Genomic DNA, 16056 nt, shown 5'->3' on the forward strand with positions numbered 1-16056 from the left:
TATTATAAATAAAGAACTGTAAATAAGGGATGGAGAGCTTGAATTATTTTACTGTATTTGCAGCTGGCATTTCATTAAAGGTAGTAAGAAAATACTTTCCATCTTCTTGACAAAACTCCTGAAGATTCAAGGGCTTACCACCACTTGTTGCAAAGAATGGAATACAAACAGCAACATAACGTAGATATTTGCTTTAATGCAGTTGCCACAGTAAATTAATTGAAATTAATTCATTTGGTAACAGGGAAGAGAGGTTGAACTTAGAAGGGGAAAGGTCAGAAATGCAGAACAGGATCTGATACCCCTTATTTACTGATTTTAAGTCTCACTGTTTTGGAAAGCAGCCCCTTTCAGGTTATCAGGAATATGAACTCCAGGCATCAGGAATATGAACCCTTGGCCAGTGCCTTGTGCTCAGCACTGAATTTTGGGGGAGAAAGGGCCTGCTCAGGTGAATTCACTGGGTGGTTCTGAAAAATGAGCAGAGCACTGGAAAGCATTTCTTACATCCCTGCTGGCTAAAAGGAGTGGTGGTGTTTTGTGGACAGGTTAAATGAGGGAGCACAAAACCTCCTCTGGCTGATTTAAGAGCACTGCTGCTGTGTCATACAGAGTCACTGAGGCAATGGGCTCCTTTTACCTCAGAAAGTACAAAAATACCTTGGGATCATTCAGTCTCCTGTTTCTGCAGTCTGGAGTGTTGCTGTGCAGCCTTTTGGAGGGAGGGAGCTCTTTGGGAGCCAGCCCTGGCAGGACCGGAGGAGTTCTGTGTCTGCAGGGTTCAGGTGTCCTCTGCTCCTGCTGGGTCTCCTTCACAAACTTGCTCCACTCAGGAGCAAATCTTCCCTAAGAGCAGCAGCTTGGGGTGCTGCAGAGGAGATCAGGACATGGGCACTCAGCTTTTCCCCCTTTGGGCTTGTTGTCTGTCTGTCTGTCTGTCTGAGCCCCTTGCACTCAGGACTGCCAGGGAAGGAGCTGAGCTGTCCTGGAGTCACCCTGTGCTTGGGCCGGATGCAAAAAGCAGCCCTAAGAAAACACTTCTGGGCAGGCAGTTTGGGGCTTTGTGCATTCTGTGTCTCTGGTTTCCCCCAAGGCTGCTGCTCCTTTGGTTTTGTCTTTTCTCCCTGGTTCCTTTGTCACCAGTTCTGCCACTCAGATCAGCCAATTCTGCTGGAATTGAGCTTCCCAAAATAAGCAAGGTGAGGAGTCCCAGGTACTTGAGAAGCTGAGCTGGCTCCAAGCACTTCAGTTTGTGCCTTTGGTTTAATGGCTGCTGGAATCTTTTCTGCAGCGTTAGAGGGAGCTCATTAGCGAGTGGCACATGTGAAATCTCCTAAATAGTGTGAAATGCCAGTGCCATCTGCACAGTTTGGATACTCTGGTCTGTCTGAGGGGGCTGGTAGGGTTCTGTCAGTATTTCTGGAGAAATAAAAGGGCGTTTGAGATTGCCAGACCTCAGTGCAAGTGGGCAAATTAGAAGAATTACCTCATGCACTGCATCAATCTCCATATCTGATCACCATTGCTGTACCATGCTGCAGTCCTGTCACTTCTTTTAGAACTGTTCTCATGATTATGCTTTTGCATTTAACCTGTTCATTGTATTTATGCTGTCCTATTTCTATTCCTTACTTATTTTAAATTTTTCACAGGAAATATATCATCAATAAAGATATTTTTCTTAATATTCAGGGAAGGATCCAAATTGAAAATGGTGCACTTACAATATCAAATCTAAATCTGACAGATTCTGGCAGATACCAGTGCATAGCTGAAAATAAGCATGGTGTCATCTCTTCGAGTGCAGAGCTCAGGGTTGTAGGTAAGATGTTCCTTTTTTCCACTAAAACACAAACCTCATTATCCCTTTCCACACCCCCTCAGATTGCACCTCAGATTTAACTCACTCAGCTGCTGTCACTGAAATAAAATGTTTTTGTCAACCTGATGTCTTTATCCGCAGAGCTGAGGAGTTGAGTCATCTGCTGCCAGAGCATTTTCAGGCCAATCATTCCTTTAAAGCAGAACAGGATAAATTATTCACGAGGGGAAGAGCAGGGATGGGATTAAAACCCCTGGTGTGCTCTGGAGGTGCTGCTGGCTCCATCAGCTGCTCTCACTCCTGTGGGGGGCTCAGGGACACCCCGGGGTTAAAAACCTCTGGGTGCAGCCCTGGAGGAGCCAGGGACAAGCAGGGACACGGAGCCAGCCCCAGCCTGTGCCCGGGATAGTCACAGCTTTGGTTTGGGGGAGCACAGCTGGGACTGACACACCCCTGCATTTCCCCCTGCAGCACAGTCCAGACTAAGCTGTAGCTGAGTTCTGGGGACACAGGTTGTTATTCCCTTTGTGGTGTGGATGAGCACCCGGGGCTCCTTCAGCCTCGCTCTCCTCAAACACTGGATTTCCTTTCCAAGTTCAGTGTTGCACAGGGAGAGGCCGCGAGGCTTCTCAAAACTCTGAATCCATGAGAAGTTCACCCAGAATGAGCTGCCCTGTCATTTCCTGTCATCTGACAGGCATAGCTCATGGAACTGGGAGCATTCCAGTTCCCTGAGGTTCAGTGAGCCTCCTGGTGTGTGATATTGATGAGATTAATTAAATAAATCTGCTCCCTTCAGCAGAGCATCCACTTGGGCAGGTGCTGAGCATGAAACTGGGTTCCTTGAGCTTTGGTGGCTCTGATTGTCTGTGCTTGCCTTGTTGGGTGCTCAGCTGCACAGCTGAGGCCTTTGGAAGGTCTCAAATATTGAATTTCCTTTCCAAGTTCAGTGTTAAACAGGGAGAGGCCACGAGCCTTCTCAAAACTCTTAATTTATGAAAAGTTCACCCAGAATGAGCTGCCCTGTCATTTCCTGTCATCTGACACACATTGGCACGTGGGACTGGGAACCTTGCAGTGAGGTTCAGTGAGCCTCCTGGTGTGATATTGATTGGATTGATCAGATAAATCTGCTCCCTTCAGCAGAGCATCCACTTGGGCAGGTGCTGAGCATGAAACTGGGTTCCTTGAGCTTTGGTGGCTCTGATTGTCTGTGCTTGCCTTGTTGGGTGCTCAGCTGCACAGCTGAGACCTCTGGAAGCAGGATGAGGTACAGAAAAGGAGGTGAAAATGCCTAATTGCCCAATAGAAGATCTGTCTGAGCTAATTAATGGTGTTAATTATGTTTGGAGTCTGAGAAGCGCTCGTGTAAGTGCTAACTAGTAGCATCATTAACGGCATTAAAAGTGCTTTATTTCACTGCTACCATTCCTTCTGTTCTAGCCTCTGCTCCAGACTTTTCCAAGAGTCCAATGAAGAAACTGATCCAGGTTCAGATAGGCAGCACAGTTGATTTTGAGTGCAAACCCAAAGCTTTCCCTAAGGCCAAATGTTCCTGGAAGAAGGGAGGTGAGCAGCTGCAGGAAAATGAAAGGTATCATGTTACATTGGTTTATTTGTTTTAATCTTACAAGAAGTTTTTGTGTGTCCTTTTATGCAGTACTGTCAGCTGTAGGTCCAAACACTTGTAAAGTCTCTCTGAAGTCTGGCTGGCCTGGGGTTTCTTGCTTGTTTTTTTGTTGTGATGGTGTGAGAGCACTGAGAGGGCAAGTGTGCTGCTTTCTCTAAGGTCAAGGGTCAGATTTTGTTTTCAGTCTAATGTAGAGTTGGGCCTGATTTAGTGAGAGCCAGGTACTGATGGAAAACTGGGAATGCAGAAAAGCCTGTACAGAAATACTAAAAGGCTTCAACAGAATGCTCTGCAAATGTTGGCAAAGGGGCAGTTGAGGTGTGTTACAGCCATGGGGATGATACAGCTGAGAAAAGAAAGAAAAGTTAATTTGGAGGTCAAGAGTAGCAGATGAAAACATGAAAAGAAAAGGAAAATGCACTTCCAGGTTCTTTCCAAGCAGCCATGGTCCTGCCAGGGATAGCAGATGCCATCATTATTTGTGTTTATTTGTGAGGGTTAGGGTGATAGTGGATGTGTTTTGGGATTGTAATTCTCAGGAGACAGTTTGGGATTCACCCACACCCCCAGCTATTGATTTCCAACAACATATAAATGATTTTTCCCCAGCAATACCCATTAAAGCATTATTGAATTAGTCATAAATTGAAACTGCACAAGTGTGCTGGTTAAATTGTATAAAAAGAGAATGCAGGGCTCTCCCACGCTGGGCATTGCTGATCTCCAGCCTTTCTGTTCTGCATTTCAGTATTTGCACAGACTGGGAGTTCCAGGGAGGGAGCTGGGGCAGCACAGAGGCTCCTTGGAGGACAGGGGTGACTGAGATGGTTCCAGGTGTGACTGAGATGGTTCCAGGTGTGATGGAGATGGTTCCAGGTGGGATGGAGATGGTTCCAGGTGGGATGGAGATGGTTCCAGGGGTGACTGTGATGGTTCCAGGTGTGACTGAGATGGTTCCAGGTGGGATGGAGATGGTTACAGGGGTGACTGAGATGGTTCCAGGTGGGATGGAGATGGTTCCAGGGGTGACTGAGATGGTTCCAGGGGTGACTGAGATGGTTCCAGGTGTGATGGAGATGGTTCCAGGGGTGACTGTGATGGTTCCAGGTGTGATGGAGATGGTTCCAGGTGGGATGGAGATGGTTCCAGGGGTGACTGTGATGGTTCCAGGTGTGACTGAGATGGTTCCAGGGGTGACTGTGATGGTTCCAGGTGCGATGGAGATGGTTCCAGGTGTGATGGAGATGGTTACAGGTGTGGTGGAGATGGTTCCAGGGGTGACTGTGATGGTTCCAGGTGTGACTGAGATGGTTCCAGGTGTGACTGAGATGGTTACAGGGGTGACTGAGATGGTTACAGGGGTGACTGTGATGGTTCCAGGTGGGATTTGCCATGGGCACAGCCAGTGTGGCACTTGGGGCATCCCAGCTGCAGCACTGCAGTGCTCAGGACAGGCTGTGCACGCTCAGAGGAGCCAGAATTTTTGAGTTTTTGGTTTTGGGGGCTCTCTCTGGGCCAGGTCAGCCCTTCTGCCTGGGTTAGACCCAGGCTGGCTGTGTGTTCCTCTGGTGTCACACTGTGCTTGGCAGGATAATTCATGGACAGAGAGGGTCCAAAGGCCAGCATGACACTGAGGAGAGCAAACATAAAGGAGGGTTTGAAGGTGTGTGGTGTGTGGTGTGATTTAAGGACTGTGCCCCTGCTCCCCTAGGACTGGGGGTTGATTTGTACGAGGCTCAGCCTGGCATCAGGAACCTGCTTCTGAATTAGACAAAATCCTTCTGGTCCTGTTCCTGTACAACACCATGTTGTGCTTTTCTTCTGCAGTTTTTAAACACGGAAGTTGCTCTCAGATAGATAAAACCCGGAGAGACATCAGTGGAGATCTTTATTTGTGCCATCCTAAGGCTGGAGCTGTCTCCTTGTACCCAGAAGCTTTGGGCACTGCCATCCCTGCCCTGGCTCTTTGTTCACAAGGGCCCCAAGAGTTTTCATGAGTTCTGGTGTTAAGTGTTGTCAAATGTGACAATTTGGCAGAAGTTGGGGCATCTGTTGCTGCAGAGCTGGACATGGTGCCACAGCCTCACTGGCTGCCTGCCTGCAAACAGGCCAGCAAAAATAGCACTACTTCTAGCCTTTAATTAAACAATACTAATGTATGAAATTAAACAATGGCATCTAACATTTGTGTGAAACTTGTTGCCTTTTGATGGATCTCAATCAGTTCTATGTTTATGACTGCTTTTGTAGAGCATGTGCAAAACCTGATTTTGTCTGTTTAGGGCAATTCCCAGCTTTTGTCCCCGTTCCATTTCCATAAAAAGCAGAATGGTATTAGTTTCACTTGGGGTGCTAGTACCAGGCTGAAGAAATCAACACTCAGGTTGCAAAAATGAATTGAATGTGATGCTGCCTGCTTTAGGTTTATGAACATAAATTACAGCTGTTACTTCTGCCAAGTGCAGGTAATTCCAAAACATGACCCAGAGCGTGCATTTTTGACAACAGACTGTAAATGGCTTCCAGAGGAAGCACAATAACAAGGCAGTAATCCTGAATTAATCTAAATAAAATAAACTTGCCTTTGGAGAAGAGCAGAGGGAGGTTCTTTGCAGAAAACCCTGGAGTTCATTACTGTCTGCTGTGAATAATTGCAATCCGTGAATTTCATGCAGTTCTACAAACTCCTGCAATTCAGGGAGAGGGTTTCAAATTAGCAGAACATTTTTCAGCCCCGAACTCCATTTCCAGTGGAGAAGTCTGCTGGGGAGGGCTTTCTCTTCTTTAATTGCAGCAAGCAGGAGGAATGAGTTCCTGCCACAGGGGAGGTCCAGCACGGACAGCACCTGGGAGAGGTGGGGAGGCAACGGGAGCTGAATTTTAATTACATTTGCAGCAGCATGGCTGGAATGTTGCCATGGTGCTGTGAGGGTCCCCAGGACGAGGTGAGAGATGCCCAAAAGAGGTTTTCCAAGTTCTCAGAAGGCTGATATATTATATTATATTATATTATATTATATTATATTATATTATATTATATTATATTATATTATATTATATTATATTATATTATATTATATTATATTATTATTATATTATATTATATTATATTACATATATCATATCATATCATATCATATTATTCCAAAGCTATACTAAACTATAGAGAAAGGATACATCATAAAGCTAGAAAGGAATTATAATAAAAACCTGTGACAGACTCAGAGTCTGACACAGCTGGACTGGGGTTGGTCATTAATTAAAAACAATTGACATGGAACCAATCAAAGAGGCACCTGTTGGTCAGCAGCCTCCAGAGCACATTCCAAGCAATCAGATAATTCTTGTTTTCATTTCTTTTCTGAGGCTTCTCAGCTTCTCAGGAGAAAAATCCTGGCGAAGGGATTTTTCAGAAAATACCCTGGTGACAGCTAGAATTTATATGTCTTAAGAAAACTCCTATTTGAATAATAAAGATAAAGCACAAATACTTGAATTTCTTGTCATCAGAGAACTTGGATTTCATTGAGGTACTGGCCACAATACTTTGGTAAAGCCTGAGAGAGTTTCATTTTGATGGCACTCTTGCTCATGTTCTTAATTTATTTTTAAATGGTGCTGCTTTTTTCAGTATGTAGAAGATTTGGATAATGACTCAGTAAATTTTAATTAAATGAGCTGAATATAGTGTGTCTTGTGGAGGGGAGAAAATATAATTCAAAATGGATTCATGAGCTCTGGGCTGGGAAATCGCTCAGCATTGAAGAAAGCAATCTTGTTTCTTGTTAATTTTGCAAAGTGTGTGATTTATTTTTTTTTTCTAGAATATCTTTAATAAAGAGAGCTAAACATTAAAGAGCAGTGGAGTGCAGAGAGCAGTGAAAGCATAGGATAACATGCAGAAGGAAAGACAGAAAATGGGAATTAAATTTAGTGCCTGAGACACCTCCACCTCTGGATGAATGAATTTTTGTTGTCTTTTTATCCTCCAGAAAAGGAGGAATAGGTGCTTAACCAAGATTAAATGCTCCTGATGCTGGTTTAACTCACTAAAACCAGAATAAATACTAAAATAGCTGTTGTCCAGACACAACCCCTTCCAGGATTTCCTTAGTGTTTTGTGGATGTACATGAGTTTTAATTTTCAGTTTGTGCTTGACAGTCACTGCCTGTGGGCTGTGGGTCTGAACTCCTGGCTCAAATACCTGACTGGGAGAGGGTTAAAAACCAGGATTTTGTGAAAATGCAGAGCAGCATTTAAAACTAATTCACCTTTAAACAAAATCACTAGATGTTTCCTAAATGTTTCTACATTTACCAAGACTAGAAAAAGATGAGAGGATGCTGCAGAAACTTCACTGAAAGACTTCCCAGTGGAATTCCCTTAGGAAAACTCCAGGTTGAGCAGCTTTCATTGTGGCCAAGTGATGGCAAATTAAAGGAGGAAAGAAATAATTCCTGATAAAAAATTGCACTATGCTAAGAAGCATTAGTTAATGGTTTTAGCTTCCTTGCAATTTGAATTCAATATTTTTATTCATTTTGTGTTACTGTTTGAAATGCTGTGATGTGAAAAGTAATGCATTTACTTACCAGCACTTGCACAGGATTTTATTTTGCTGACTTGCCTGTTAATTAATCTGCTTTAATTTAGTTGGAATTTGATTGATACATTAAAAGACAGCTTTGACCCACTTTTCCACTGTTCCTTTGCACTGAGGTGTTATGAACTGGAAAGGAATGTGTTTGTGTTTATTACCATATCAATAAGGATCTAAAATAGTCCATTTTTTTTTTCTAAATAATCTGAGAAATGAAACAGGCAGTGATTCCTGAGTTTGATGGTGTTTGATAGCTCAGTAAGAAAAAATTGCCTTGGGAGGGTGAACAGGCTTGCAGTCATCAGCAGCTGCATTAATGACACCAAGTTTCAGTGGAGGGACACTGTCTTCTCCCTAAATATCCATACATAAAGAGGTTTAATTTTTAAATTACTGTATAAAGAGGTATTTATTAGTGTAGTAGTAGTAGTAGTAGTAGTAGTAGTAGTAGTAGTAGTAGTAGTGTATAAAGAGGTATAATTTCTCTCAAATTAGGAACCCCAAACTCCTGAAGTTGTTTGATCCTCCTCCCCATCCTGCTGACCTCAGTGTCAGGGTTTGGGGGTGAGTTAAGGGAGTTTTATTGGACTGTAGAGGAAAAGAATCTCCACCATCATCAATTTTGCCCAGTTTTGCTCAGGAATTAGTGAGGGATGATGAGTTTGTCAGTGATGCTGTGATCTGATGACCAAACAGGTCCTAAATCCATCTCCAGCTGGAGTTGGGGTGGATTTGGGACCCCATGGTCCCTTTTACAGGGCTGAAGGTTATGTGCCATTTGCCAGAATTCTGAGTGCTGGTTGTGGAAAATGGAATTTCCATGGAAAATTGCTGCCCTTAAGCAAAATGTTTTGGGAGAACACCTGTAAGATAGAGGAATGCCAAAGGCTGGGTTGTTACTTGTGTGTCACAGGTCTGGGTCTCTCCTGGCAGTGTTCCAGCACCATGTGTGAATATTGAATAATTCCAGTTAAACTGAAAGCTGTGCTTTGTCTCCTGTTCCAGCAGGAGGGGCAGAGCTGGTTTTGGGGTTGGGGTTTCCACAGGCTCTGAGCTGCATTTACTGTTTTGTAATTGGAAAAAGTGGAGCATTGCTCTTTTTCTAATTTACCAGTAAAGATTTTATTTCAACTATATTATTTTCTCTAATTGATTTTTTTCCCATGTATTGTTTGCTTTTTGTTTTTAATTCTAAAAAAAAAAATTATTCTTAATTATATCAGGGTTTTAATAAGCTTTCTGTTTAATTATTTTAGGCAAGCTAGGCTTGCAGGTAGCTCAGAGCCCTCTAAAAGTGATTCATTTTAATTAAACAATAGACATTTTCAGGTTTATTCCCTGATCCTGCTTTTTCTTTTGTTTGATCTTAGGCTTTGTCAACACTTGGGGTTTCTTTAGTTTTGTATTTTTTCTGTTGGAAATTGCATCAAAGCAGATGAAGCCTCAGTTAGAAAGTGCAACAGCACTGGCTTGTAACCATAATTGATATATTTTAACACCTTTTTTTGATGTCATTCTAATTACCTATAAAATGTATCACTCATGTCTTTAACACATTTTGCAATACCTATAAACCATATGGCACGGTTTAATTAATTTTAAATGTTCCCTCTAACATGAAGTGCAGCCAAATATGACTGAGGAATTTTCCAAAACAAGTTAATGAACCCCAGGGAAGTCACTGGTGAGGCACATCCTCCCTTGAAAAAACACCTCAAATGCCACCACAGCAGCTGAGGTACCTCAGGATGCTTTGTGTGGTTATAAATGGATTAAACTGCCTATTTATAGCTCTCTTTCTCACCCCAGTAAAATGCTTTTGTCTGTTGTTCTAACAGGGTGACTTGTTATCTCTTGTAATTTGCATCTGCTAATTTCATTATTGCACCACCTCTGCCCAGAGGAGTAGCTCAGAGACAGCGCTGAGAGCTGGAACACCCTTTTTAGGGAAATACAGAAGGCAATTTGAACTGATTAAGAGAAAAGCCTTTAAAAGTTGTGTACATTTCTGTGCTGCAATTCCAGAAACTCCGTTTTCCTTGCCCAGAGCGGCGCAGCTGTGGCAGAGTGCAGACTGCTGCTGTCAGAGGCTGTGAGGATGAGGAGGATTTGCTGCTGAGGGAGGGGGGGCAGTGCAATTCCAGAGCCCTGGAGCTCTCCCACTGCTGGGATTTGCATTTAGGGAATGTGGGTTTGGGCCAGAGGAGTTGAGTGTGCAGGGTGGGATCACTGAACTCTTGCATGAGGAAGCTTTCCCCAAAATCCACTCCAAGCCTCCCTGGCCATTCCTTGTCACTCGTCACCTGGGGAGGAGACTGGGCCGCCCCTCACTGCAGCCTTGTGGAAAATGATCCCAAGCCAGCAGAACTCAGCCACAGAACTCAGCTGGGAACGAGTGGTGGGGATTTACTGGCATGATTTTACCTTCTGAGGGTTGAAAATAAAAGGAACAGCAGCGGTGTGTGATGAATTCACTCCTTTTGTACTGAATGAAGCAGCAGGTGGAAGGGAGCAGGCAGAACCCTCCCAGCTCTTGATGGCAGTGTCAGGTTTGGTGACATTTGCTGCCTTTTCAGCTGGCACTTGCCCTGAAAAGGAGCAAGACCCAGCTAATGCAGGCAGAGCTTTGCCTGGAGAGGGTTTGTTTGCTGCTCTGTTCATTCTGCAGCTCACTTTCCAGATTTCCACATCGCCATCCAGCCAAGGTGCTGTGCTCCAGTTTGGTGCCTCTCAGGTGGCTTGATGGGCTGTGAGAGAAAAGCTCTGAAGCTCTTTTGACTTGGGCATATCAGGAAAAGGGGTCTTTTTACAAATTTGTTAATACTGTGGACACTTTTATATATATTCAGTTGTTTTGCTGCTTGCAGGTTGTCTTAGGGTAGAAGTCCCTGCAGGATGGAACAGATGGGAGGACAAGAAATAGGGAAAAAAGGAATCAAATCAGCCTTAGCTGTGCATCAGCAGTGCTGCTGTTTGGGATGTCACCTCTGCTGTGGGGACATTCCTGCTCCTCTGTCCCTCTGTGGGTTTTCTTCTCTCCACATCTTTCACAAGCACCTTCCTGCTTTCCCCACTGTGTGGGGTACAGGGAATTTTCTGTCCTGCAAGTCCTTCCACAAAGGAAGTTCATGAACAACCCTATGGAGCTGTCATGGTAATCACAGTTACTTCAAAGCTGCTGTGCAAGATTTCCTGAGGTAAACAACAAAAGAGCTGAAAACTATTGCAGTTTCAATTGGTGCAGCTAAAAAAGATGGAGCTCATGTGGGATTTCTCTCCTTCACACCCATACATGTGCCCACATCTCTTAAAAAATTGGTTCTACTGATGTCCAGAGGGATATGTCCAAAGTAATACGTGGTTGAGTTCAAATTTGCTGTGGATGGCCACAGCATTTTCAAATGTTTTGTTGTGGATGGCCACAACATTTTCAAATGTTTTGTGTGGATGGCCACAACATTTTCAAACAACCCAGGCTGGTAATTGTCCAGGTTTCAGCTGGCATGGAGCTCATTTTCTTCCTAATTGTTGACAGAGCTTAATATGTCAGAGATAACAGTAAAGCATGAAAGCATTTTGTCTACAAACGCCGTGACTTTGAAAAATCTCCTCGTGATTTTTCAGGATCAGGCTGCTGAAGGATGGAGGACTGAGGGTGGCCAACGTGACCAAGGGGGATGCTGGCACCTACACCTGCCTGGCCACAAACCAGTTTGGAACTGCCAGGGGCTCCACCAGCCTGGTAGTTACAGGTGGGTGAAGTGGAATTGCAGCCTCAGGAGCCTCAAGTGCTGCGGTAGAATGTACAGGCTATGAGAAGTTATTTATTTAATGTATAAAGATAAAAGGATAGCTGTTACAGCTCTTTTATTAGTGTAAAAGACACTGAGGGATTTTTTTCTGTCTTTGACAAAGATATTTCTCAGATGTGAGGGAGTTCTGAACACTTCCCTCCCTCCTCTCACTTCTCTAAACACTAAATAGTGCAATTATGCTTTTAAGTTCGTGGGGGTTTTTAATTTGTTATGAAAAAAACATGTCAATCAAAAAAAAATCTTTGAGGTAATTCTGTATTCCTGTGGAAAATCTTTTGCCCAAAAGAGGTTTAAATGCTGTTTGCTTATGGAAAAAGATGTGGTGGAAACTCCAGCTGCAGGGGAGCATTCAGGGACTCCACGGGCAGCAAAACACAGTCTTTGAAAAGCAAATTTTATACAGAATTGTTGTTCAGAGGGATCCTTCCTCCAAGTCATCCTTTCCTGGCTGCTGGTTGAGATACTGGATGAAAAGAACCAAGAGTTTGTGAAGTTTATCTGAAAAATGTCTTCTATCATAACATTCTTTTTCAAACATTTTAATATCTAAAAATTTCCCAAACTCATAATTATCTAATATCCCACTGCATTACATACCCTGTGTATCTCATAGTTCCAAACAGAATTGTTTTGTTTAGTGAATTAACAGCTTCATGTTTTCAGCCTGTGCTCCTAAATGATTCATATCCCTTTATATACAAATAATAAAATTATATACAGAGAATTCCTAGAATTGAATTTTACTTTTACAGTATTTACAGTAGCTGAAATTTTTTCTCTGTTAATGTGATTCTGGGATAACAAACAGCTGTTCTTTAAAGACACTATTTATGTTCTGTGTGATGTATGGACCCAAATACCCAGTGTGCTCCTCCTCAAGTGGATTTCCTGCAGTTTCTGGGGTTTATTAGGTTCTTCCCTTACTCCCCCTTCTTCACCTGCCCAGTGGCTGCTGCTGCTTCAAAACCCACTGGGGTTGCTGAGAGCCTCCCATGGCAATTCCTGCCCATGGATTCAGCTTGGTGCAGTGGATTGGCTGCACCCAGCAGGCTCAAATTCACCTTCCAGTACCCAGCAGCTCCTGCTGGGAAATTGTGATATTTTCAGGGTCCCTGTCGTGGGGAGGAAAGATGAATCTGACACCATGTTCTTAGAAGACTGGTATTATATAATATAATACTATTATATTATCAGTATAATATAATATAAGTATATTATATTATATACTGATGTTATATATTATATACTTATATTATATTGTATTGTAATGTATTATATTATATTGTATTGTATTATATTGTATTATATTAATGCTAAGCCATACTAAAGAATGGAGAAAGGATACTTACAGAAGGCTACAAAGGATGATAATGAAAACTTGTCACTCTCCCTCCAGAGTCCCAACACAGCTGGACAGTGATTGGTCATTAAGTTAAAACAATTCACATGAAACTCATCAAACAACCACCTGTTGGATAAACAATCTCCAGCTGCATTCCAAAGCAGCAAAACACAGGAGAAGCAAATGAGATAATTATTGTTTTCCTTTTTCTCTGAGGCTTCTCAGCTTCCCAGGAGAGACATCCTGGGCAAAGAGGATTTTTCAGAAAATGTGATGGTGACAGGAAATGCCAGGACACAAAGCTCCAGGCAGCATTCCCAGTCCAGCTGCACCTTTGGAAGTGTCTGTCACTGATCCCATCCAGGAATGTGGGGGTATCAGCGGCAGGCAAAGCTCAGCAGTGCAGAAAAACCCAACACCCAATGTCTGTGCTCCCTGCAGAGCCAACCAGGATCACCTTGGCCCCTTCCAACATGGATGTCACCGTGGGGGAGAGCGTGGTGCTGCCCTGCCAGGTGCAGCACGATCCCCTGCTGGACATCAGCTTCACCTGGTACTTCAACGGGAGCCTCACAGACTTCCAGAGGGACGCATCCCACTTCGAGAAGGTTGGAGGGGTGAGCTCACAACTCCTTCTCTTCTCTTCTCTTCTCTTCTCTTCTCTTCTCTTCTCTTCTCTTCTCTTCTCTTCTCTTCTCTTCTCTTCTCTTCTCTTCTCTTCTCTTCTCTTCTCTTCTCTTCCCTTCTCTTCTCTTCTCTTCTCTTCCCTTCCCTTCCCTTCCCTTCCCTTCCCTTCCCTTCCCTTCCCTTCCCTTCCCTTCCCAAAAAAGTCCCACCAGAATTGGCTTTTCCTTCACAAACTGAGTCCCATCTGCTTTTACTGCAACACAGGGGAGCTTCCTGCTGCATCCCCAGTCCCTCGAGGCTCTTCCCAAACCCCCACAGATTACTGAAATGCACAAATTACTGAAATGCAGAGTTAACATTCTGCTGAGGTTTATTTCAAGTAAAACTGTTCTATTTGAAGCCCCCCTCCCCTTTGGTGAGATGTCTCAAGTTGAGTTTGCTGAAATTCTGGTAGGACGTGATTTGCTTGCATTCTCTGCTGGTGTTGGGCATTCCCTGAATATCCACTTCCAATCAAGGAGATGGATTTTAGATTGCTTTTGACTCAACTTTTAATTTATTGTAAGCAATCAGCACTGAATTGTCCTGCAAACAACTTCCATCTGTGCTTTCACAGCAGACCAGGCACACACATGGAAGGGAATCAGGCAGAATTGGCTTCAGCTTGTGTTGAGTAAAGAATTGAGACATTGTAATGCTGAAACAAAGGAAAATAACCAAATGTTTTGAAAGGTTCATGTTTTTTCCTAGACTAAAATAAACTTCAGAGTCGTGTCTTTGTCTTTCTCCCAAGCTACTGTTTGCCCATGGATCAGTGGCCAAAGTAGCTGAAAATACCCACAAATTTGGGTTCTGTCCTTGAAGAAAATGCTGCTTGTCCAGAATAATTATAATTTAAAAATTAAAATCTGACTGAGGTGTTTTTCACCTGGGAAATTCAACTGGAACTGAGTTAAGGCAGTAATTGAGCTGACACAAAGAGGAGATTTTTTTTTTTTAAGGGACACTGTTTAGCAAAGGTTTAATATCAAATTCTCTGTTCAGTGATGTAGAAAACAGACAGTGCACAAATGTGATAGGAAGTTACAGTTTCATTTAGGTTTTATTTCTTTTCCCATGATCCAGGAAATAACCACACGCTGTGATCTGAGAGAGAACAACAGGGAAAAAAGACTAAAGATTAAATACTCAGTGAATAGCAAAGAGCAGAACTTGGGCTTGTAAAATGGGAAATTCAGCCTAGAATGTGCGACCTTTAAATGAAAGTGCTCACGATAACCTGGAGGATGGACTGAATTCAACTTTGTCTTTTACACATTTGAACTCCTTAAAAGTCTGTCATAACTTGACTGAAAAGTTCAAGAAAAAAACTCCATGAATTCTGTCTAGAAATCAAACTGGTAGTGGCTACAGAAAACACATTTTTCTTTTTTAGGGCTTTGAGACAAATGGTCACAGGGCATTGAGGTTACTGGGGGTTCCAGGCAGGAGATGCCTTCCCAGTATGAGCTCCCCATGTTGGAGCTAATTTCTCCTAAAAAAGGGAGAAATTTGTCTTTTACACATTTGAACTCCTTAAAAATCTGTCACGACTTGACTTAAAAGTTCCGGATAAAAACTCCATGAATTCTGTCTAGAAATCAAACTGGAAATGGCCACAGAAAACATTTTTCTCTTTCAAGGGCATTGAGGTTACTGGGGATGGCAGACAGGAGATGCTCCCAGTGTGAGCTCCCCATGTTGGGGCTCATTTCTCCCAAAAAAGGGACATCACCTCATGTTTTTTTGGGAAGATGCTCCCAGACAAGAAGCCTGGAACTGCTGATGGGCAGGAATTTGCTGTCCTGCAGTGCAGCTTTTGAGCAGCTCCACATTTTTGGCGGATTTCTTTTCCCTTTTCAAAGAACATACCAACCACGAAGGGAGAGAAGTGTTTGCATTTATGAATGTTGTGTGTTCCCAGAGCGCCTCAGGGGATTTGATGATCAGGAACATCCAGCTGAAGCACAGTGGCAAGTACGTGTGCATGGTGAAGACAGAGGTGGACAGCGTGGCCTCTGCTGCCGACCTCATCGTGAGAGGTACAGCCCAGCCCATCACGTTTTCCACCTTCTTTTAAATTACAGGCTACAGAAATATGTGACTGTGGTCACAAGGGTTTTCAGGATGAAGAAGAGACCAGAATGTTGACTCCATGATCAAAAGGCTTGATTTATTAT

General features: G+C 43.3%; 1 protein-coding gene across 1 annotated transcript in view; it reads left to right on the forward strand.

Moving 5' to 3' along the window:
* CNTN3 (contactin 3) overlaps positions 1–16056 on the forward strand; it is a 104342-nt gene that overhangs the window by 73536 nt on the left and 14750 nt on the right. Inside the window, exons 8-12 of the mRNA XM_066557785.1 lie at positions 1693–1822; positions 3266–3416; positions 11678–11805; positions 13652–13827; positions 15801–15918. Coding sequence (XP_066413882.1) covers positions 1693–1822; positions 3266–3416; positions 11678–11805; positions 13652–13827; positions 15801–15918 — 703 coding nt within the window. The remainder of the gene's footprint in view (positions 1–1692; positions 1823–3265; positions 3417–11677; positions 11806–13651; positions 13828–15800; positions 15919–16056) is intronic.

The sequence above is a fragment of the Molothrus aeneus genome, chromosome 12, assembly GCF_037042795.1.
Source record: "Molothrus aeneus isolate 106 chromosome 12, BPBGC_Maene_1.0, whole genome shotgun sequence".
NCBI lineage: Eukaryota > Metazoa > Chordata > Aves > Passeriformes > Icteridae > Molothrus > Molothrus aeneus.